The sequence below is a fragment of the Diadema setosum genome, chromosome 4, assembly GCF_964275005.1.
Source record: "Diadema setosum chromosome 4, eeDiaSeto1, whole genome shotgun sequence".
Taxonomy (NCBI): Eukaryota; Metazoa; Echinodermata; class Echinoidea; order Diadematoida; family Diadematidae; genus Diadema; species Diadema setosum.
In genome coordinates, this window is record NC_092688.1 from 48444167 (window position 1) to 48470633 (window position 26467).

The following is a 26467-nucleotide window of genomic DNA, read 5'->3' on the forward strand; positions in this document are numbered from 1 at the left end:
TCTGTTTGTAGCATTCCTTGCGTTATTATTTATCATGTGTGTGAACATGACATATTTACAGCTTTTCATACATATATCTCTCTCAATAACACATTTTTTTTTATTATCATTTTTTTTTATTGGTTTCTATGTATATACAGTCATAGTGACATTTCATGCAAACACTGACATGATCACTGCCTATCAGTCATTTCAGGTTTCAAAAGAATGCAATACATGCATCGAGATCGACAGATTTCCATAAAAAGTTGGGAACAGACTTTTTATTGTTCAAGAATGACAACAACTGTTGCTTGGCTGTGGCTTTCATTGCACTGTACTTGTCTTAAGCAAACTCTTTGAGATAAATTGTGTTGTATTTCATGCATTTTGTTTTAATGTCAGTCATGTATCAGTCTTAATTATACAGCGACATACAGACAAAATATATCTTTTATTGAACACAAGTACTTGAAATTAAAAGTAAGTACATCATGTATCATGACGTTACTAGAATAACTATATTTTTCCTTTTTAATAGCTCCTACAAGACAATTTCATTATGAAAAAGATTTGATGTGAAAGGGAATGGAAACTGATAAATGGGCATTTCAGTGAATTTACACTACACTTGACAAATACAATGATTGTTGTTTCTTTTGCCTTGTTTACTCTATATAAAACATGCTTTCTATAATCTTTCAAGAAATTAAGAAGCAAATGTTTGTGACAAAGTCATTATAGTACCACTGGTGTCAGTGACTATACAGCTTATAGCCATCTTCTCAAGTCAGAAGTCTTGCATATTGGTATGATAATCACAAGTATAATCACGGTGATTAACTGTGTATCACTCTACTAAGCTGGAACATATTTTGTACACTAGCTCCTTTTCCTACTGAACTATCAAGTGCCTGTCACTATAGACGAAACCCACTCTTTTCAACAGGACAACACTATCTCTCTGGTAACCTTGAGAACAGAGCTGCAAGCAATTGTCTGTAAAATGATGTTATCACTTGAAAATGAATAATCATGAATAATACTCATGATGCACTGACAAAAATTACATGTACTTTGTGTTTCAAAAGCTAATGAAGAACACCAAAGTTCAAGATCCACAAATTAGAGCATGATGCTTGACAGGAAAAGAATCATAAATCTGCTATACAGACACCATGTCATTCTTGTTATCATTCAAGACACAATGGACATTTTTTATTCCATTCTCTACTGATAAGAGAGACAAAAACTGGGAACAGTTTGTCTGGACCATCATTGTCATATCATATCGTTGGCTTCTGAGTTCATAGCAATACATACAGCTCTCCGATGTGACAGACACTGATACAATGGAACAGTTGTGGGGATATCTACAGATGTGTATTCTACACTTCTCTTGCACCTCACAAATATCTAGTGAGACTGTCAAATGCTATTGGACTTAAAATACTTATCAAGGGAATTTAGACTCTGTGAAAAAGATCTATGACAAGGATGAATTCATGGCCAGAACTACATTGTATGTATCATGCAGACTCCGATTTATATTGCGCATGCCACTCTCCCTTCATTGCCACATGAGAGCTACGATCTACATTTAAATTCTTTGCACAAGACCACAGCAGAATGACATCTTAGTCATGTTTTTGTACACTTCTTATTTGCTAGTAACACTTATACTCCTGTACAACAGCAAATAAGCTTAAACGCACTAGTCTACAATACATGACTCCTTGGTCTGTTATACACTTGACTTGGTAAGAGTACATATGTCTTGTTAGTCTCAAATCCATTTATCTGGCATTAATTATGGATAAAATGAAAGATGCCAGTTCTCTCTTTCAATCAATCCATTTTGCAGCCTATGCTGGCATTAGTTCTCTGATGGAGGGAGCAGCAATCATACTTTGGCTATCACTTTTGGATATAAAAACTACAGTACATGGTAGTTCATGTGTCTGCATGCTGTACCACGAGTCTTGTTTGTTTCAAAGCAGCAGCAGCCAGCATCCCTAGCACAATGGTACAGGTACATGTGCAGTGTATCCTTTTACACACATGAAAAATGCAATGAACACCTCTTGATACTTATGTCAAAATAAAAGTTTCAATAATATTTCTTCTTTTTACATGAACTTAAACTGCAAAAGAGCCATAGAGACTCTACATTTCATTAACAAGCAATTAAACATCAATGCCTAAATTCATATTCTAAAATAAAAGATGAGCCAATGTATCCACTGTAACTCCCTTGACTTTACTCCCATAATCATGTGTATGTAGATAGAACAAGTATACATAAATAAAAACAAATCATGACTCAGTGAGTAAACATGAAAATCAGCAAGAACAACTAAGAGCATGTGTTGAATGAAGGGTCATCCACATACACACACACACACACACACACACACACACACAACAGACAATGGCTCTTAACCCGCTGAAGACTAGTCCCGAGAATACTCAGGCATGAGAAATGTGTGTTATAATAGCAAAATCAGCTCGTCCTTTAAGGGGTTAAGCAAACAGGTATAGCTGGTTGGTTCCTGGTGCTGTAGAAGTTTGCTATCATCGCTCTCAATGATGTTAAACCAATGCAGTTCATTGCTGTAAATCTTCATCTTAATCTTGGACTACAATTATGTACATATCTTCAGTGGCATCCTCAGCATCCCTGTCTTCAAGGCTTCTGTTTGCCAGTTCCTTCTTCTGTACAACAAAGTTCTCTGAATGCTGCAGCTGATTAAAGCTGATGGTCTCAAGGAATTGGCATTCTTAGTGTCCACAGAGAATAAGTCTTCCATACAGCGGATGAGGGAAAAGTCTGACCACTCTTTAGCCACAGTGTGGGAATCAAAGACAGACCTCTTGAGATAATGATGCAGGACTCTATCTGAATGCATACCACAGTAACAATACAAGGCAGACGGCAATGACACCTCCTAAGATTAGTGAGTCTCTTCTCTTTCTCAGATTTATTCTTTGAATCAGGCTGTTTAGGACAGGGAATCGATCTGAAAGGGAAACAGGCAGTCAAGGAGAAACATTTCACTTATCACCAATACTGATAACAACTAACAAATACATCAGAAATAGGTACATGAACAAAATATAGGAAGTTACTAAATACCTGGTATCACTTAAGTACCGTAGTATAAAACAGACTATACCTACCTCATTTTAAGGCAAATACATTTCATACGTACCTAATGTATTTACACATGAACATATAAACATAATATATGGAATATGCATAATGGAAAGTGATAGTTAAAATAGACATAGCATTGATCATATTCAAAAAGACAAAAAGAGAAGAATGAGAAAGATGTGACATCCCGGTTACAACACAATGTAACTTTTTTTTTTTTTACTGATGCATTATAGGAAAGGATACTGGCCATAGTATTCATGCTGGTGGATATCTTCTTTAATGTTGATTTCTGAGAACTCAAGTTTTCCTTTGTAGCCATGGCAACACTGTAGATATAAAACAAGAAAGAGTAGTAGAGTAATACATAATATGTATTTTTATTCATTTATAATCACTTGAATTAGTCACTGGTTTTATTTGTTCAGGTACATTGTAAGTAGCACACTGGTAAACAAAGCATGACATGAAGGGAACACTGCAATTCTAAAGTGAATTCATTGCAACAAACTAAATGAAAATTTGCAAAAACAATCCTCAGGAAGCACAGCAAAATGTAATCACTGCATAATAGTATCTTTTAAAACTGACAGCCCAACCTCATGGTACATACATGCAAATGTACATGTGTTTCGATCATACATTGTATCTCTAATCACTAGACATCCATCTACATGGTGCTATCTAAATCAGTGAAGTGAATCAATTTGATTGGTCAGGAAGTCCCCTAAAATGATACCTAATCTAGTGAGTACTCACAATTGCACAATCTTAATCATATGTGTATGTATGTCTGTAACACATGTCTGTATAATGCACTGACATACAATTGTGTATTCAGTCAACTGTGATGTGCAGGCACTACATTCTATAGGAAGAGTGCCTGTGTAAAGTGTATTGACCCTGACCTTTGGCCTTTTACCCTTATCATTATTCAGTGAAATAATGTGTCTATTCAATTAGATTCTTCCTACCATATGATGATTCCCATTTGACATATCAAGTTGAACATCTGTGATCAAAGTTCAGTAACTTCTGACATCCAAGGGATTTTGTCCAATATGTAATCACAGTATCTACACTTAAAGGACAAGTTCACCTTCATAAACATAAGGATTGAGAGAATGTAGCAATATTAGTAGAAAACATCATTTAAAGTTTGAGGAAAATTGGACAATCTGTTCAAAAGTTATTAATTTGTGAAGTTTTTGTGCAGCAACCGCTGGATGAGAAGACTACTGCAGTGTATGATGTCACATGCACAAAGGGAAAATATAAAGAAAATTTCACAAAATTTCATCTTTTGAAAAAAGTACACATTCCCTTGACTCGTTACCAACATATGTTATGGGTAATATTATTTCCCCTGCCTTTAGAAAGAGGCAAGTCAAGTGCTCTTTTATTATGTGAAAAAAAGTGAAAATATGTCGAATTTTCTTTACATTTTCTTTGCACTGTTGACACATATGACATCACAAGCTGTAGTAGTCTCCTCATCCAGCGGTTCCAACACAAAAATTTTAAAAATTCAAAACTTTTGCATTGATTGTCCAATTTTTCTCAAACTTTCACTGATGTGTTCTACTAATATTGCTACATTCTCTCAATCCTTATGTTTATGAAGGTCAACTTGTCCTTTAAGCAGCATACATGAGTCAAGTATGACAAAACTCCACTGTAAGGCTTTTTTCTCTCTCTATGTGCAACGATGAGATCAGAGTCATACGGATGGAAAATGATCATTTCTAAAACATCATGTCTTGGGCACCTTCTTGGGTATAGCATTGTTTAATGCAAATTACCGGCATAGAATGATATCCAACATACAGTCAAACTTGGATACCTCGACGTCGGATAAGCCGAATATCACTTACCTCGGGGGCAAAATGAAAGTCCCAATTGTTCCTATGGAGTTTCCGTGTATTAAAATTCGCGTAGCTCGAAAAAGATAACTCGAAATTCGGTTACCTCGAGGGAAATCTAATGTCCCGATCTTAATTAACTTATTGTTTTTCCCAGCATGTTGCTCGAATCGAAATTGTAAACATCACTCAGCGCGTGGACAGCGAAGACATGTCACATGTTTTCACACTCGATTGTTAATATTCTGAGACCAGAACAATGGCGCGCCCAAGAAGAAATACCCGATACACAGCTGACAAGGAAAATCCCCAACACCTACCAACACACGTACATGGTATGCACATAGCACCCGTGCCAATGGAGTGCTTTACGATAGCACTACGCGCTGCCCCATCATTTGCTTTTCTTTAACCACTGTGTTTTGATTTTTGATCGAGACAGTCATACCGTGCGCGTAGATTTCTCAACCGTCGGGGCGCACCTGCTTACGTTGACAGTTATATCTCTGCCATTAATCACGCTCTGTACACTGTCAAAACATCAATCTACATCGTAGTGCCTTTTTTTTAACCATTTTTTTTTTTTTGCCTTTCACGAAGTTTACTTCCCCGAGAACGCAAGCACTGAAACTTTTTCTTCTAGCAATGCGATTATGAAAATCTGGAAGTATAGGCCGATCACAATGAAGAATAGAATACACAGGGCTCCGCACTAAGTTTTATCGGGCCACCAATATCATTGATTTTTATTTTCTGGTGGTCGAAAGTAAAATCTGGTGACTAAAAAAAAAAATCAGGAAAAATATTAGAAAAACTAAATCGGTCCTACTAAACATAGACAAATTAATATTAAGCATTATTGAAGTGATACAGATGTCCATGTCTAAAACAAATGAATAGAAAATTCAATCATCTTACTCTGTGTTTAAAGATTTGACAAATAGGCGTAGATATTATAAAAGTTGATGCCCATATATTGAGGAGGTCAAAACTTACGTTTGAAATGAGAAAATGGGAGCATTTGCTGACATTTGTTAGCATCCGACATTTGTTTTAGCATTGTAAAAAGCCGAAAGTTACCGTTATTCATTTTTAAATGTAAAAGCAAACAACCGACATTCATTTTAGAATCTTACGGAGCTGAATACTATCCTAATCCATTTCCAAACGTGAAAGCAAACATCCCCTATTTGTTTTAGCATCTAACTGAGCGGATTAATACCATTAATCATTTCCAAAATTTAAAGCAACAATCTGTTATTTATTTTTGCATCATACGGAGCAGAATATTACCGTTATTCATTTCAAACATCCGACATTTATTTCATTACCGAACGGGGCCGAATGTTACTGCTGTCCACTTCCGAAAGTGAAATGAATCATCTGACAATTAGTTTATCATCGCACGGAGCCGAATGTTACTGTTTTTCATTTTTGAACGTCAAGGCAGACATCAGACATTTTGGACTATGAAACGTATAGCTGAATGTTACTGATATTTATTTTGAAATGGGGTACCGTAGCAAATATCCAATTTTTTTTTTTTTTTTTTTATCATCGTATGGGGCCGAATGTTACTGCTGTCCACTTCCGAAAGTGAAATGAATCATCTGACAATTAGTTTATCATCGCACGGAGCCGAATGTTACTGTTTTTCATTTTTGAACGTCAAGGCAGACATCAGACATTTTGGACTATGAAACGTATAGCTGAATGTTACTGATATTTATTTTGAAATGGGGTACCGTAGCAAATATCCAATATTTTTTTTTTTTTTTTTATCATCGTATGGGGCAGAATGTTACTGCTGTTCACTTCCAAACATGCCAAACGTAAAAGCAATCATTCGACATGTATTTTAGCATCTTACGGAGCTGAATGCTATTGACATTTACTTTCGAACGTAAAAGCACACATCCGGCATTTATTTTATCAGCGTACGGAGTTGAATATTATTGTTATTCACTTCAGAACATCAAAGCAAACATTCTACATTTATTTTAGCATCTTCTGGAGCTAAATGTTATTGCAATTTACTTTCGAACATAAAAGCAAACATCCAGCATTTATTTCATCATTGTCAGGAGTTGAATATTATTGTTACTCTTTTCCGAACGTCAAAGCAAACATCAAACATTGATTTTACCATTAAACGCAGCTGAATGTTACTGTTATTCATTTCGAAATTTAAAAGCAAACATCAGACAGTTATTTTAGCATCATATGGACATGATGGAGCAGAATATTACTGCTATTTTCTTCCGAACATAAAAACGATCATCTGACATCTATTTTAGCATCTTCCGGAGCCGAATGCTATTGCTATTTACTTTCAAAAGTATAAGGAAACATCCGACATTTATTTAACCATCGTACGGAGTTGAATGTTGTTTTTCATTTCCGAACGTCATAGCAAAAATTCGACATTTATTTCAGCGTCTTCCAGAGCCGAATGTTATCCTTATTCATTTCCGAACGCAAAATCAAATATCTAACATTAGTTTTAGCACCATACGGAGCTGAGTCTTATCGTTATTCATTTCCAAAAGTATGAGCAAACATCCGACATTTATTTTAGTATCACACCGAGTCGAATATTACCGCCATTCATTTCCACAATTAAACGCAAAACTCTGACATTTATTTTAGCATCTTACGTAGCCGATTGTTACCGCTGTTCATTTTGAAAAGTAAAGGCAAACATCCGACTTTTTTTTTTTTTTTGGTGGCGCGATCGGGGCCACCAAAATCTTTATTTCTGAAATGTTGATTTCATTTCCGATTTTCACTCAATTCATTCATATAAAAGTTGGTTCAATTCAAATTGACAAGCATGCAAACAATCAGTATTCAATATAACAGACACCATGTTGAACATCGATAAACGTTGAACATCGATAAACATCGGATAAGTCGAAGAAAATTCGACGTACGCGTACCTCGAAATTCGCGTACGTCGAACCATTTTCTTCAGTCCCGACGAATTCGAGGTATCCGAGTTTGACTGTATATTCATCTACACATAAATTCTATCACAGAACACTTTACACTTTAAGGGGTATTTGCAAAAATGAATGTTAAAATGAATATTTAGTTGCTATAATAATGGGTGAATATGACTTCCCGAGAAACACAAAGACATCTGATTCTTTCCCGTGTGTGTGTGTGTGTGTGTGTGTGCGTGTCTTTTGACTAGACATGGAAAGTCAGAATCTTTGAAATAGCAAGAAATTTGGATGGTTTCATATCAGGTTGAATACTATCCTGTGAAAATGCACAAATATCACCAAAAAATACATACCTTATTGTCTCATCAGCTATTCTCTCTGAACTGTAGATCACAGAATAAAAGAAACAGAGGAGTTAGAGCTATATTCAGTCAAAAAAAAAATTAAATCTGTCAAGTCCTGAATGAAAATTGTCATACCCATGTATCTTAAATGCATCTTTTGCTACAAATGAGAATAAACATTAGGGCAATTCCGCAGTTAGGTGGACATGACATGGATAAAAGAAATGTGCCTCTTTATCTTACCCTTTGATCTAGGTATCAACTAATGCCATGGATGTTCACCAATCATTAGGGTCTTTCAAATTCAGTAGATTTTATTTTTCGTATTTATTGATTTTGCGAGATCTAAAACCATCATTTAAAATGTACGTGTGGGACTGGGGACGCTGAAATTCACTTAAATGCAAATTACAGTGGGTTCCTTTGAAATTTTTTCCTCAAAGTTTTGCTAAAGGGTAAAAGATGAATACATTTAAATACTCCGGAAGTCATGTGACATTTTGTCAATTACAAAAGGGTGAAATGACCTGCGGAATTACTCCGGACAAATGTAACGTTACTAACCGTAACGTTACTAACCATGCTTTTGGAGGTCTAGCTAAAAAATTATCGGTCAAACTGCTAAAAAAATTTGCATGAACATTTGTCATGATGCAATAATTGAAATTAATGCAACACTTTGTTTGAAGTAACTTGAACTTTTGCACACTTTTTGTTACAAGACACTGATTTTTTTGTCATGTCCTTTTTTCGTAACGTTACTAACCAGCCCTTTAAGTTGCTATAGCAATTCTAATATTTCTTGGATTGTGTTCATTCTTTTCTATATCATAAACCTGGGAAGGATGAACATGTTTTTGACATAATTTTGACTTGAAATGAATAAATGGTAATTTAGTGATAAAAACAAATATTTAAATTTGTTCAAATGTAACGTTACTAACCGCGGAATTGCCCATTAGACTATAGAGATTAGACAGCATCAGGGCTGAAAGTAAGGAATAATACGGCTTGTCTGCTGGGAGAAAATTGAAGGTATCACACACAGAAATCTTACGATGTTGTCTCCTTTGTGATCATGATGAAAATGAAGTTACTCTAAAGAGTACATGTACATGATTCAAAGCAGTGAAACATCAGTTACAAGGTTATTACAAAGTGATTGAGTTAATTATATCGAAGGTACCCGAGTGTTTGAAAGCCAGCAAATTATTCCACATGATACGTATCCTCTTCTCTTCATTTATGATTATCAAAACTATTTGACTGACATCAATTAACTTTTACTCTCTCTTCCAAACTATTCAGTTATTTAAAAAAAAAATCAAAAAAATCAAAAAAAATCACTGTTTTCAATAGAACCTCTCGAGGGCATTCACTAGTACACCTTTGACCAGAAAAATGAAACTGCCTCTAGCCCTCTTTGAGGTGGAGGCGTAAACATATTTTTGAGCTTGATACAAAAGATATGACAGATCACAGACATATGCACAATACTATCTTTTTATATACAAATTCTTTCGTCTCCATGACAGACACAAGCCATTTGCAATTTACTTTAAATAAACTATAAGTGTTATCAGCTGGCAAAATCATGCAATCAATGTTTGTGTATGTAATACACATAAATAATTAGCACATAACTTCAAACTAGTTGTCACTGATGGAAGTAGTTAGCTAGTGAGAAGTTATCCTTACTTTCGTATGTGTTCATTCTCCTTCAGGTACAAGTCTGTTCTACGGTTGAGCCCTGAGGAGCTCTTGTAGCTGTCAATCTCACGCTGCACGGAACCAAGCAATTCTTCACGTTCTCTACAAGCCTCAATATTGGCCTTGGTCTTGTGGAACTCATGGGTATAGTCCTGTAGGATGTCTCGATGCCGCTGCAGAGTGTGTAACAAGGCAGCACTTGGCGATGCTACTGACACACTTCCAGCATAATCAGCCATTCGGTCATTGACATCAGACAACTGCAAGCGTAAAAGAAAGAAAAAACAACAACAACAACCACACTGGTAATACAGTACATATTTTGGCTACTTACTGTAGATTGTACTTCTAGATAAAATGCATGATTTCAGAATCTTGTACAAAACCCAAATGAGAAATGGGTGTGATACTACATCAACAAGCTTGACTACCAGTGGGGGGTGGGGTGGGGAGGGGGACATAAGCCAGCAGACAACAGTTTCCCATGACTTAATGATACAGGAAGGAGTGCGCATACAACCGATTGTCTAACAAACAAACAAGCAACTCTTCCCCAAAGCTGCACACTGGTCCGACAGTCCAGGACAAATCATTATTGGACCAATACCTTTTTCAGGAATGACGGGTAGGACCAGTAGAAAAAATGTGTTAGTGAGCAGCCCTGAATTCCCAGACTTCCTTGACATTACTGCATGACAAGAGACAGATAATAAAAAATAGGAAAAAAATCCCTAGTTTTTCCACAGCAGAGATGATATCACATTTAATGTACTTGTATGTTCACTTATCAATACAGACATTGTGCAAAATCATGCCTACGGATACCTTAAATACAAATTTTAACTGCATACACGTAGATTCATATTTCCTAACTAACTCTGAAAAATAAACATCAAGTCAATACCTTCACCAGTTAGTATAATGGTGCAGGACTAAACTCTTTGAAATGTGAAATGTGGGATGTATTGGCACAAATTCAACAACAAAAAATACATAGAATTACATGATGGTTCTGATGATACTTACCTTATTTAATAACTGCTCTATCTCCATAGCCATTGTGTGAAACATGTGTTCACTGTTAGAAGCACTGAGAAGAGGAGATGTATCTGAACTGTTGTGGGAAAAACAAACATTCATAGAAAGATAACAACAATACCAATTTCAACCTGAGAATCGATGACGATAGAAGTCAGTCTATCACCTGATAACTACAACAATGTGTATGGCAACATACTGTAAAACACCATATTTTCACAGTACTCATGAAATTTTTGCGAATTGGAGCCTACGGCCTTTTTCGAGGCATGGAATTTTCATGTGTTGCCTCTAACATTCAACGCGTATAGCGTAGACAAGAACTTTCACGTGCATTTTAATTTCGCGAATCTTGGCTCTCGTGAAATCAAAATGCATGCAAACATTCCTCATTTTTACACAATGTACAGCTAGGGAAAGGCCTGTATGTGATTTCAGGTTCTTGGATCGCGGAGAGAGATCTGAGATGGGGAAGGAGACAGGAGAGGTACAAGATTACAAGAAATTTGGGATTTGATTGAAATGTCACACTGTGGACCCATAAGCTTTATTTAAATGCATTATTTGATTGATCAAAATACATCTGTGCATATCAGGTTCGGACTATTGAAAGTACAGCACAAGAAATGTACTAAAACTCTCTGCATGATCTGTGATGAAATAGATTCACTGTCTATGCCTAACATTTTGTTATACCGTATGTAAAAAAAAAAAAAAAAAAAAAAAATAACGGTACCCTCCGCAATGATATCTTTAAAAATAGTGAATCAATCTGAATAAAAATTCAGGGTATGAAACTATAACTCATTGCCCACATCTTACAGAAAACCCCATTCGATTTGCTTCAGTGGTCAAAGAGAAATAAGGAATTTTGTAGAGGATGTCAGGAGTCTCTTCCCTCCAAGTTCTGTCTATTGTATTCACACACAAGAGCATCAAAGTGCTAAACTTGGAAGAATCAGACTCATGGCATGCTTTACAACAATCCACATTTCTCTGTGACCGCTGAATGGGGTTCTCTGTAAAATAGAGCTAAGATGTTATATCTTATTAAAGACCCTGAAGTAGCATTTAGACAGTTTAATCATATTGAGTGTTCTCAATGCGAAAATCTGATTGTAATTTTTTTGGGGGGACATACTGTATAACAAAACCTAAATGCTCACGATGAATTCATTCACTCACTCACCTGTCGAAGCCATTTGCTGTAATGGTGCTAAAACTTGTTCCAAGTTTGCTGAAGGAAACCAGCTTCAAGTCAATCTCATTTTCTAGTTGTCTGGCCTTTTTCCTCAAATCTGAAGCACATAAATGGGACAAACACACATAAAAGAGCCCGCAAATTATATAACACAACATATTAAAGGCAATAAGAACTTGAAAAATATTGCACATACACATGTATAGGCCTTATAGTCAGGTCGCTTAGTGAAATTACCGTTACACGGCGGATAAAAGCACCAAATTTGGAGAGATGACCCTTCATGACCTACTCATTGATATTTGTGTAGGAGCCCTCTGTAATTTTTTTATTTTCATGGTATAAATGCTGAATTTCATTTTGCAGAAAATATCGCGGGCATGAAACTTTCGCAAATTCGCGAGGAGCTAATATTTGCAAAAGCAAAATGCGCGCGATTCTAAACAATGCATTTGATGCCAGTGGCAATTCGAGGAATTTTCATGCTGCGAAAAAGACCGTCGGCTCTAAGTCACGAATCATTCGTGTCGCGAAAATAACACCGTATTTATGTATCTGAGGGAGTAAAGTAACAATAAAACGAGGTTCACATTTGTTGTACATGTTTCAAGTTTCATGGAACTGGAAAACAGGAACCCAATCTTGAATTCCTAGATCAACAAAGCATTTGAAACACGGAGGTGGTTGAATTAATGACCGATTTATGAAGAGAAAAACGCTTAATGCTGTTAAGGTGTCACAGTCCCTAATATTCCCAGTTTGATTACGTATACAATATCAAAGGGGCTTGGAACGTTTTCTAATGTCAAGGGGGTGGGACATCACTGACCCTTGAACACCCCCCCCCCCTCAACGGTTCGCATCCCCTTCCATCCACCCCCCCCCCATCATTAGAAAACGTTCTGCAGCCCCTTTAATATCGGGTCTATATTTATGTACATGTATAGTACATATGTCTGAACCGCAACAGTACATCACACTGTGACACCTCAACAGCATTTTCTATTCATAAATCGTAATATATTCAATAACCTCCATGTTTCAAATGCTTTGTTGATCATGGAATTCAAGATTGGGTTCATGTTTTTCTAGTTCCATGAAAAATGAAAAAAATACAACAAATTTAAACCTCTTTTTTGTTAGTTTACTTCCTCAGATACATAAATACAGTGTTATATTCACGACATGAAATTTTTGCACATTGGATCTGACGGTCTTTTCGCAGCATGAAAATTCAGCGAATTGCCACTGGCATCTAATGCATTGTTTAGAATACCACGCATTTTGCTTTTGCGAATATTAGCTCCTCGCGAATTTGCGAAAGTTTCATGCCCGCAAAATTTTCTGCAAATTGAAATTCAGCATTTATACCATGAAAATGAAAATTTTACAGAGGGCTCCTACTCAAATATCAATGAGTAGGTCCTGAGGGGTCATCTCTCCAAATTTGGTGCTTTTATCCGCCGTGTAACAGTAATCTCAATATTTGACATTAAGCGACCCGACTATTACCAGTCTCTTGATACATGTAGCATTACAGCAGCATGGTGTATACTCTGCCTAATGCAAACAGTCCTCTTTGTCTGGGTAGTGGACACGAGGGATGCAAACATTTTCCTAGACATAACTTTTTTTGTATTTGTGATGCCGTCTAAATGTTAAAAGTACACTGTCAAACCTGTTTTGAAACCATTACAGTGCATAAAAATCATAAGGGTGGGTGAAAGAAGCAAACATGCCTGTGTTAAATGTTGCCTGAAAACACATGGGATGTGTACCAACATGCCCATTGGGCAAATTGGGTAAACTTTGCTTTTTGTCCCCGCCGAACGAGTTCGAGCAGGGGACTATGAAACGGGCTCCGTACGTGTGTGTGTCCGTGCGTCCGTCTATGTGTGCGTCCGTGTGTGATCAAAATGTTCAATTTGCTACTTCTCTGTCATTTATGAGCCAATTTTGATTCTGTTTGCTTTATATGATAGCACTACATGGGAGCTTTGAAACTTCTACACAGAATTTCAGTTGTGACCTTTGACCTTGACCTTTGACCTATATTGTACATTTTGCTACAAAATGCTACTCCTTCGCCATTTCTAACCCGATTTCGATTCCGTTTGCCTTATGTGATGGCACTAGGTGAGGGCTTCAAAACTTCTACACAGAATTTTGACCTTTGACTTCTTTGACCTTTGACCTTGATTTTTGACCTATATTGTACATTTTGCTACAAAATGCTACTCCTTCGCCATTTCTAACCTGATTTCAATTCCGTTTGCTTTATGTGATGGCACTAGGTGAGGGCTTCCAAACTTCTACACAGAATTTTTACCTTTAACTTCTTTGACCTTCATTTTTGACCTGTATTGTACATTTTGCTACAAAATGCTACTCCTTCGCCATTTCTAACCCGATTTCGATTCCGTTTGCCTTATGTGATGGCACTAGGTGAGGGCTTCAAAACTTCTACACAGAATTTTGACCTTTGACTTCTTTGACCTTTGACCTTGATTTTTGACCTATATTGTACATTTTGCTACAAAATGCTACTCCTTCGCCATTTCTAACCTGATTTCAATTCCGTTTGCTTTATGTGATGGCACTAGGTGAGGGCTTCCAAACTTCTACACAGAATTTTTACCTTTAACTTCTTTGACCTTCATTTTTGACCTGTATTGTACATTTTGCTACAAAATGCTACTCCTTCGCCATTTCTAACCCGATTTCGATTCTGTTTGCTTTATGTGATGACACTAGATGAGGGCTTCAAAACTTCTACACAGAATTTTGACCTTTGACTTCTTTGACTGTTGACCTTGATTTTTGACCTTTATTGTACATTGGCTACAAAATGCTACTCCTTCGCCATTTCTAACCCGATCGCGATTCCGTTTGCTTTATGTGATGGCACTAGGTGAGGGCTTCAAAACTTCTGCACAGAATTTTGACCTTTGACCCTGATTTTTTACTTATATTGTACATTGGCTACAAAATGCTACTCCTGCGCCATTTCTAACCCGATTTCGATTCCGTTTGCTTTATGTGATGGCACTAGGTGAGGGCTTTAAAACTTCTACACAGAATTTTGACCTTTGACTTCTTTGACCTTTGACCTTGATTTTTGACCTATATTGTACATTTTGCTACAAAATGCTACTTCCGGCGGGGACATATATTACGCACCGCGTAATTTCTACTTTTCCTTGTTTGCTTTGTTTTAAGGCATGGCAAAAAAAAAAAAAAGAAAAAGTCATCAACACCACAAAGTTGTTACACGTTCATCAATTTATTTCTACAAGATACAATGGGTGATTTCAAGTTTGGTGCTAGTGCTATCTCAGCACTAGCACGTACCGGCCATAAAACTAAACTTGAAATAAAAATTATGACGTATTTCTGGTTGCTGGTCTGGGGCTCGGTATTGACTGTTGTCTGCTGAATCAAGCTCTGCTGTTTGTGTTAGCAAACAGGCTTTTCCCCATTGACCAACACCAGCCCCTAGGGATAACACTTCCATAATAGATGCACATTTTACATGCTAATGCAATTGTCGTCCATGTATCATACACAAACACTCTAGATATGGCTACATAAACCTGAGCCTGCAAGGAAAATTAGAATCATTGTGTTTTACAAAAGGGATGAAATTTGTGGCACTTTAATCTGTTTTCCTAATTATGTGTCTAAAACTATTAAGCAGTCATGGCTACATCTGTTAATATTTGACTGTAATCAAGGCAATCACTTTTTTCGCTGCGCAAATCCTGTGGACTTTGCGATGCTGTGATTCCAACAGCTAGTGCTTGGGATAGATGATTGTGATCAATATCGTTGTGTTAACTTGACTTGGTGATGGAGCTCGATTCAACCCTTATTCCCACCGGGGGGGGGGGGCATTTTGACCCCCCTCGACGTTTCGCGTGATTATTCCGCAATGCGTGATGCTCTCGCCACAACATTTTATGACTTTTTTCTTTCAAGTATCACACAACTTTTGAGACCAAATTTGGGTATTTTGCAAAATAATTTTGCAAAATACCCATAAACAAATTTTTGCATAATTATTGAGGTAGAATCAGTTGAAATTACTCAAATACTGATCCAGATTGTCAAGGGAACAATATTCCCCAAATATTTACCATCATAATGTTTAATCCTATTCTATATTTTTATGACCAACCAGAGTATGTATGCCCTGTATTTTTATCATAGTTACTACTAAAAAATCGAATAGTAAAGTGTTTACTTCCATTGATGAAGGACAGTTTGCCATTCAGTTTCAATGAAAAACAACTTGACACAAGAAATATTAATTTTAATAAATATGCAATACCTGCTGCGTGGAACTCCAGTAATCGAGTGGGTACGGGATGTCTGTCTAGCAATCAGATCATTGATTCGAGTCACACCTCGGTATGTATGCCCATGATTTTTGTCATGGCTACTACTGAAAACTTAGTAAGGACAATTTGTTTATCACTTGCAATAAAAAAAAATGATACAAAAAACTAATTTGAAGTAACATCTTCATTATCATCACATACATGTGTTATACAATGCAGCTACAACGTGGCTAGAGCTCTACATTGTGTGGTGAACAGTACCCAATATACTTGTAGTTGAACTGCAATTCTTCAGTCTACTTGTGTATAAATTTGGTTTCAGTACCCTTTAAATCAGAATTAAAGTTCTGGTTCAGATGGGAATTCTGATTTCAACTTTTACAAGATAATTAGCACTTCTTTTATGAAATATCTAAATAGCATACAATTCTAAGAGGAATTCAAACTTAACATGACAAAAATCTGTTTTGAAATGGCTGAGATATCCAGAAACGTGGTGTCCGAACATAACGTTGGTCACATTTTTTATTAGGACCACTTCATTTTACTTTTTATTTGTTTGTTTGTTTGTTTTTTTGTTGATATCTCAGCCATTTCAAATTGGATCTCCATCAAATAAACTTTGAATTCCTCTAGTCTTAGAATTGCATGCTCTTTGATAATTCATATAATTGGTTTCCAATCATTTCGTAAAATGTTGAAAACTGAATCCCCATTTCTACAAAAACTATACCATCCCTTTAATGCTGATTTTCATTTTGTATTTTGCCATCTCCCCCTCCCCCTTTTTGAAAACTGTTCAGTCAAGTACATGTATTGTTTCAAGTGTCTATAACTCAAAAGTAGCTGCAAAGTTGGGATGCTTTCTTCAGGATGATTAACCATTTGTGTACTGAGGGACCTTCCCAGCTAGCTACATGCATTCACATGCAATATGTATGAGGATGTCCCATACGTAACGCATTTGTCCCATACGTAACATTATTTAATAGCCCAATAAAAAATATTTCTTTTACTGTTTTTTCTTTTTTCTATGGTATTTAACTTCTCTAAACAATAAATTAGAACTTTCCAAAAGGGCATTCAAATAACCTTAGAAATTTCAGAGAAAACCTAAAAAAATGACCTCAATTTGTTACGTATGGGACATCTCATGATAGGACACGAGCTAATTTGCATAATCATTTGCATAATCCCTAAATTAACATACCAAGTTAAACTATTTGATGAACTTCTTATGTCCATATATTAATCAAATATCATTTGCTTTCCTTTGAATAAATATGAATATTTATAAATGTCCCATACGTAACGCTGTATTTCACATAAATGCAAATGAAGCCCTTGAAATTTGCATAAATTTACATAATATCATTTTTTCCTCCATGGAAATCAAAACTTCAACTCATAAGCTTCAAAATGATACCAAACATGTCAATATTGAGCAAAGATGAAATTTTGCCTTCTGAGGGGACCTTATCTTGGACTTGCCCTATGGTGGATGTAACAAAAACAGATGTGAACGGACATTTTACACCTTGACCAATAAACAACGGAAATAAGGCAAATGATTACCCAATGAATAGTCAGCACAAGTCGGTTCACACTGAGAAACAAATTGTGTTTCACAAGAAAGTTTTGTTTCCAGCATAAATGACATCAGTAGTAGTCAATGTGGCGGATGTGACATGTGAACGGAACACCAATTTCCTTGGTATTTTTTTAACACACCGTGCATATAACAAATGATTATGCATGCAAAACCACCGAGAATACTTATTCTATAAATTACAACTCACTGCTGATAAGGCCTCATTTGCTGTTAAAGTTATGAATGCCTGAAATTCCATGTGGCGGATGTGACGGACTGGAGATGTGAACGGACATTCTTAATCTTCTCAAATTCATACTTGATAGTAATACAAATGTAGTTCAAACCACTATTGAAATTTTTATCAGCTCACATACACTGTACGATCAAAGTATGAGGGTTTTTTTTTTTTTTTTTTTTTTTTTTTGCTTACAACATCCTGATACTATGTTCATTGGACTCTGAATGTTTTTCAGAGTAAATTGGATCCAACATGGTGGACGTGATGCTGAAATTCAGAACAGAATTCCAAATTTTCATCTTTATCATCAACTGGAAATTGTCAAGCAGTAGGGCCTACTCTGTTTGCAAGAACCACATAGAACAGTCATATTTTTAGAACACAAACCACTGCACACAAGGGTCCACACATTTTCAAGTTACATTGTATGAATGCCTGAAACTCCTTGTGGATGTGACAAATTAGATATGAACAGACATTTTTTACCTTCTGCCAGTTGATGTGCAATTGTGGAATCCATATTCATTAACCAGTCAAATCATAGTGTTTTTGATAGAGCAACTATGCATTCAAGTTTTTTTCACAGTAAATGATATCCAATGTGGTGGATGTGATATTTTTGTTGTGATCAGAATCCCAAATATGCAAAAACTTACTGTAAGTGTTTTCCCAGAGAATTAAAAGGAAAAGGTAGGCTAGTACTGTGAGTCTTAATCTTACTTTAAGGTTATTGTCCCACCTATAGTTTCTGCCTGTGATGAACCTATGTAGAAGTGAAAACCTAGTATAAGGACCAATCCTATCTATGATCCTATTTAGATGAAATGCAGATTACAAATTGTATGTGGTCATGGCCCTGTTTTTCATTACATGCATTGGAAATCTATAATACAGGCAAAAGCTACACTAATGCTCCCATACGTCACCTACCAGGATTCCCCAAAGAAACTTTGTCATGTCAGGTAAAAATCACACTTACATTTCTTATTTGTCTTAGTTTGTGAACATATGAACTCATAGGATAAACATTCATACTCATTGACAAACTGAATACAATTGTGTTCTGAAAAAAGAAACATTTTCTCCTCCTTCGTAGTATGCCACCCTTCCACCTCTTCTATGTCATCACCAAGATGAGCCATTCTTTGCTAAAGACTGTTCATATTTTGTTTATGTTTTTAATAACAAGTCTTATTTCATTTTTTTTTTTGGCTTTATGACTCGTATTTCATTTTTAGATAAAAAACAAACAAACAACAAAACATAGGTATAGGGAATTTGTACCTTTCGGAATAACAAATCTTTGGAATAGTGAACATCACCTAACTAGACTGCTAGAATGCCCATGATTTTTTTTTTTTTTTTTAATTAGGGCTACTACTATAAACACTGAATAATCAGTGCTTATTGTTCATTGATGAAGGGCAATTTATCCATCAGTTTTAGTTAAAAACAACTTTGACATAAGAGTTCATTTATTTGAATACCAGGAATAATAAGAATTCATTTATTTGAATACCAGGAATACATGCATATTTACACAATTAATATCTGCTGCTACACAGGATTACGTGTACATAGAAACAGCACTGGCTGTCAGATGGAAGCTCGGTAGTCAAATGGATACGACACCTGTCTGGTAATCAGGAGATTGTTGGTTGAAATCCAGCTTGAGTACTTTATAAAATGTCCATGATTTTTTTTTTTTTTCATCATGGCTACTACTCACATCAAAGAGCCATTTGTCAATCAGCTGCGATAAAATGCAAGTCTATGCAAGAATTCCTTTCTTTTAAATGAAGGCATTGGAAGATGGGGCTGAATGGACGGACCCCTTCTTTTAAATGGACCCACCCCATTATCTTTGTGAATCACCTGCACTGTACCTTCACTGTAAACATCAGAATTTACTGCCCAATTTTCCTTTGAAATAAAGAAAGTTAGCAAAATATAAGAACAATTGCAGTGTTTACAGTGGCACCTTATGCAATTTATAGTCTCTATACCGACCTTATGACTTTTAAAAATGATTTACTGGTAACAAGTTCTGACTTCTTGAAGTTGTGTTATCAAGCATGAATATGTTAAGTGATGTATGGTTGAGGGGTCTAGATATCGCGCACGAAAATTTGAAATGCTCTTATAATAGAAGTTATTCCATAATCGTACCTGAATTTCTCAGTGAATATCACGAAAATGCAGAAAAATCACCTCCCAGAATCTCCTGATGATACGATGACGGAGTAGTGCGCTGTCGCCGTTTGTATGTCGGACTTTTTTTTATGCGTTCAATTTCTCGGGGTATGTAAAGATCGCGCAGCTGCCCTCTGTAGTTTCATGCGTGAAAGTGTCTGCCCCTCTGCGGCTGTAACGTGCTCCGGCTTTCGTAGAATATTTTTTTCACTTGATATTAAATTTGTCCCTGTTAAGCAACAGCAGTTTTACCTAACTTGTGTACTCTGGTACTCAGTATATTATTGTTATTATTATTATATGTGTTATTATTTATTATTATTATTATTATTATTATTATTATTATTATTATCATTATTACTATTATCATTATTACTATTAATTATCACCACCACCATCATCGATCATCATAATCATCATCATCATTATCATTTTCATTATTATTATTATCACTTCCACCACCATCATCATTTTATCATTCTTATTATCATTATTTTTATCATTGATATTTTCATAATCGTTAATGATTTTCATTTATAAAGTTTTCTTACAATATTTCTAATCACTTTAACCAATAATATACAAGTAATATAAAATGGAAAAAAGTAAAATATGAACATATGTTTTGTGTGTGTGTGTTTGTGTGTGCGCTTATACCCATTCGTCACCCTCTCATTTTCGTCACCCATTTGTCACACTCTCATCTAATTTGTTTTCTTCAGTATCATTATGGTTATGGCCCTCCCCTGTCACAAATATATCACAAGTTAGCGCAATGGAAATCACAAGCAAATTCAAATTGAAATCACACTTAATTCAACTTCGATAGACTGAAATATTTATTCCTTTGTAATATTATAATCGTTGTGTTAAAATTTGACTTAAAACAATATTTATTAACAGTATTTCAGCGTAGCTGGCAGCATACATTGTTCTTGTGTATGATGACGTCACGTGGTAAACGATCGATCGAACAAATTACGAATTCTATCGACTACGAACGAGACAAGCGAGACGACACGTCTAGGCTACAACATCCTTAAAACAGATTTTAAGGGAAGGTAGGTTTGTACAAGGTAAAAAATTGGAAATTTAGTGGAAAATTTGTTGGAAATCAAAATTTCGTACCTGCTTCCTTCTCATGTTGAGCGGTAAGTCAGGTATATTTATTCCATGGGCGTATCGGCAAATTTTGCGCTTAGTCCTACGCGTAATATCGCTTGCTATACGCAGTTACGCTATGCGCGATCATTACGTCCCTGCGCGAGACCTAGTACCCTTACTATACAATGTGTGAATTTGCATCTGTTTCAGCAGGGGGCACTGGGCATGCAGTATTTCCCAAAAGTTGCTTCCTTCTTGGTCATATCTTTATGTTATAGATCCGAGTTGTGTTTGCAAATACTAATTATTTCTCCCCCTCCCCCCCCTCCCCCGAAAAAAAAAAATTAGAGGTCTAACTTGTTAACGGTTAGGATAAGGCACTGAACTAAATTATCACTACTTTCACCAAAATTTCTTTTAATCATGCAATCATAGATATGATTGTTTCATTACAAACTGATAGTATGGACCTTGAACACAAAATTAATCTGATCTACAATAAGGGTTACAATGTCATTTACTATAGACTTTAATACTAACGTTATAGATCTCGGTCCATTCACTCAACAGTGTTAATCAATGCTGGATCTGGAACTACCCTCACTACACTAGCTGCGTGCACCACCCCAGTCAGTCTATGACCATGCACCAATCATTGTTGACGTGACGTGAGATCTACAATGACTACATTGTCATTACATTTAGAATCTGGCAATTGTACAATCATTGATTACCTAGTCTAAATTAAGAGATACTTAAGGACAAAATGAAAAGCCATGAAAAGGCTCTAAATATTACCTTCCCACTGGTTTCCTTGCGCCATGTTCCTCATTGCAGTCGACTCGGGTGTGGATCCGGGATTGTTTGTGTCCGACATCTACGTGGAGGTTGCTTGCAGTAAGTTAATTCCCGAGCGAGGCTCGGCTACGCTGGCTTTTGTATCGAACTTAACACGTGAAGAAAATATGCGTATTACGGACCAATATATCGTCTAAAAATATTTATTGAATATATACACAATAAATTTGATTTAAAAACATTAATCAATTATATTAAATATATATCAAATACTTATAAGTTAAGATAAAATTAATTTTACATCATATATAATATTTGTATTGAAACTGGCAATGAAATATTAGACGTTTACAAGTCGTTGTATTGATAAGCAAACCGTCTTGTTGCGCAAGTTGCGTAGATTACTCAGTACAGACTTTTACGACCTCGCACCACCGCAGCTAGCTAGCTGTTGCGAGTCCAGTTACGGTGGTTCCTCGATCCCCGCCCCGACACTTGTGGGAGCATACCAGTGTGATTTACCGCCGCATCAGCAACACGCACGACCATCATCTGCACCCGACATATAACAGCGCAGCTAGCAGCTAGCTAGTCGTATGCCGCGAAAGATGTTAAAAAAACAAGACAATGGATCGTTTTGTTGTTAGGAAGCCGAAGGGCAAAATCAAGTCTTCAGACGCCCACAAGAATGAGGAACACGAGAGAGATGGAGGTGAAAAAGCTGTCGCAAAGAGCAACCAGCGTGACCAGGGCCCAGGGCTTACGCAAGATCAAGACGGCCGCAGCCACTCCCCACATGGCTCTTCGGACGACATCCAGCGAACATCCACTCATACTAGTCATTACAGCTTGAAGAGAGAATCCTGTTGTAGAGAGGCTGCTGATGAAGATAACAGCAACACTTTAAAAAGAAAGAGGACTGATGGATTCCTGATGAAGTCATTGAAAAAACGGAAAATATTGGGTGAAAACTTAAATTGTGATTACATGAAGGTCTATCTGAGGTCGTGAGGAATGAGGCTGATGATTTGTTGAAACAGTGCGAGGATCGTCTTGACTATTTCACTGGCGACTTGGCGAGAATTCAGGTGTATGGAAAATGGCATGATATTCGAAGAAAACAGGTTTGGATTTTTCTTCAGGATCGTTCTAAGAAAATATAAAGAGACTTCAACATATTTTTCACTTTTCTCGCATGATGAAAGAACACTTCACTTGCCTCTTTCAGAAGAAGGCATGGTGATATTGTAAACCCATTTAGGCATACGTCAGTATTCAAGTCGAGGAGGGAATGTGTAGTTGTTTTTTTTTTAATGAAATATTGTGGAATTCTCTTTTTATTTTCCTTGTGTTGTTCTATACACATTAACCCCGTCGCGGGGCGCTGTAACATAGTAACGGTACGTATTTGTCCGTATGGGGTCGCTGCTGCGGTTATATACACATTGTGACATCATCAGGGCTGCCAAGTGCCAACATTGGAATCTACTTGAGAGTGAGACTCCCATTAGGCCAATGCTATAATTTCGGAGTCAAAATGAGTGAGATCAATTATAGAAATGCATGCAAATGAAATAAAGTTTTAGAGTGAGGAAGGACCAAAATGAGTGAGTCTCACTCTCAATGAGTGAGAGTTGGCAGCCGTGCATCATACTCAGCAGTAGTCTTCCCATCGAGTTAATACTTAACACTAGGACCTGCAGTGACTGTTCAGAATCTTTACAAATTCATAACTTTTGAATGACTGTCTTATTTCCTAGCTCAAACTTTCACTGATGTGTTCTGCTGATATTTACTGCATTCACTTAATAATCCATATGATGTATATTGAGTTGATCCTAAATCGCAATAACCAGTTTAGACGGATCTACAATTAATTGTAATATATGCTCTGTGGCTGTGGGTGTTCGTGGCTGATTCTGGACAGGTTTTTCTATGCTGCCTAAAATAAAACATAAGTTTGTACATGACCACAACGGACTAAATTCTTGCTGTTATTGTTTTTTTTAATTTAAATAATAAAAGCAGAATTTCCTCATGAAGATTTTTAAGGTCCTGCATTTTAGTAAACCTTTCCATCTGCATTTACATCATGAGAAAGGTTAACTTTTAAAATCATAATGTGTAATAAAGCAATTTAATTCTGTTGATACATTGACAGGTGGAAAGTTTGTTGTAATAAGCTTCAGTGTTTATGAAAATTATTAAACTGAAGTCTATAATTCTCAAAATCTTCAAATAATAGATCAGTGAATATGGGATAATCATTGTACTTACAGTGTAATGTCCATTAGGTTAATCAGTCAACATTGGTGGTTTGCATGCATGTCTGTTTCTAGCAGCTGATAATCAGTAATAAAATCTATTGTGTATTGTCTACAGATCAATTATTTGGCTAGCACACTACAACTATATTCAGGTGTTGACCGAAAGATCAGTCTGTATCTGGTTGACGGGGATATGTTCTGCGGAGACTCGTGCATCTGGCTTCACGGATCCCCTCCTATACAATCTACAGAGGAGAGCAATAACGTAAAAAAAAAAAAAATAAATAAAAGACTCCTCCGGACAGATGGATCTTTCTGTCTAATTCAGGTGATGCAAATTCATGTTAAGGTGATCATTTCCGACTCATGTTGTTGAGTGTTGTCTATATATATATATTTTTTTTTTCTTCTTCTTCTTCTTCTTCTTTTAAAGGTTGCTCATGGTGACTCTGGAGTAACATACAAATATTCAGGCGTGACGGTACCTGCCAAACCATGGACGCCTCTTCTCAGCACCATACGTGATAGAATTCAGGAGGTGACAGGCCACACGTTCAACTTTGTTCTCATCAACAGGTAAATAAAAAGTTTCAATGTCATGTGATGATGGTAAGAATTGTACAGTCGAGCTTGCCTAAGTCAAATTCGTTTGGACTGAAGAAATATCCTCCATTTAGAGACAATTTGACAATGAGGAATTCAAATCAATAGAATATAAAGAGGAATTGAAAAGACCTTTGACTTCGGTGAATTTTTGACTTGTGCTAGGTCAACTTCATAAGCAAGGTTGACTAGCTATATCAATCAATGATATTCTATGAAGTATGCAATTACTTGTAGAATGAATGACTTTGTCAATATTGCCTTAATGTGCTATAAAAAGGGCTGGGGAATTCTTGCAATGTGATTGGTCAATTGCTATGTATATCTCACCAAATGCATGCATATTTTCCTTATCCATGCATCAGGTGTACAAGCACAGATGCACAATTTTTCCATGCATCTGGTAAACTACCATCAGCACACACTTCAACCATATTTTTAGCAATTTTCTATCCATTTTCTATAAACGGATGATTCAGGTTTTGTTTTTGTGAGTTGGTAGAAATCACATGCACTCAGTACCCCTGATTTATCCAAGCTCACTTGACTACACTGTGTGTAGTCAATCAGTTCAGATTTACTGTGTGTGAACAATTCCTATCAACCTACACAAACCTGAGAGTCATATATTTTGTAAATGAATACTTTGCAAAGATGCATGGCATGATATTGTTCTTGTTACTGTTGACACCACACTATAGATATGCCAATGGCAGTGACTACATGGGGGAGCACCGAGATGATGAGAAGGACTTGGTAGCCACAAGTCCTATTGCTTCTCTGTCTCTTGGCCAGCATCGTGACTTTGTCTTCAGGCATTGTGAGGCCAGGGGCTCACATGCCAAGAGGAACATTGCTCCAGTCAAACTAGAGTTAGAGCATGGAAGCCTATTGGTGATGAACTACCCTACTAATGTGTACTGGTACCACTCCCTACCAGTCAGGAAACGAGCTCTCCATGTTAGGATCAACATGACCTTCAGAGACATACATGTAGCGGACAAAAAGTGATGACAAAAAAGAGACGGACTAATTGTTCGACATATGACAGGAAGATAAACCGGCAAATGTAAACAATGTAATGCTTGATA

General features: G+C 36.4%; 2 protein-coding genes across 2 annotated transcripts; one reads left to right on the forward strand and one right to left on the reverse strand.

Moving 5' to 3' along the window:
* Positions 1 to 2403: 2403 nt before the first annotated feature.
* LOC140228061 (Golgi SNAP receptor complex member 1-like) lies at positions 2404 to 22648 on the reverse strand. Its single transcript, XM_072308467.1, has 7 exons — positions 22507 to 22648; positions 12228 to 12336; positions 11027 to 11114; positions 9989 to 10260; positions 8300 to 8329; positions 3383 to 3465; positions 2404 to 2999 (listed from the first exon to the last, which is right to left on the reverse strand). Exons 1-7 carry the CDS (start codon positions 22583 to 22585, stop codon positions 2875 to 2877), a joined length of 786 nt encoding a protein of 261 aa, XP_072164568.1. The 5' UTR covers positions 22586 to 22648; the 3' UTR covers positions 2404 to 2874.
* Positions 22649 to 23133: 485 nt separating this feature from the next.
* LOC140227956 (DNA oxidative demethylase ALKBH2-like) lies at positions 23134 to 26467 on the forward strand. Its single transcript, XM_072308339.1, is given in 4 exon segments — positions 23134 to 23505; positions 23508 to 23630; positions 25207 to 25349; positions 26078 to 26467. Coding segments are annotated over 4 exon segments (948 nt in total). The 3' UTR covers positions 26388 to 26467.

Excerpts from the sequence above, each read along its gene's own strand:
- LOC140228061 (XM_072308467.1), bottom strand. The coding sequence starts at position 22,585 with ATGTCGGACACAAACAATCCCGGATCCACACCCGAGTCGACTGCAATG. Across the intron at positions 11,115-12,227 it reads ACAGCAAATGGCTTCGACAG|TTCAGATACATCTCCTCTTC; the intron begins GTGAGTGAGTGA and ends TTCCCACAACAG. Across the intron at positions 8,330-9,988 it reads GAGAATGAACACATACGAAA|TTCAGAGAGAATAGCTGATG; the intron begins GTAAGGATAACT and ends TGTGATCTACAG.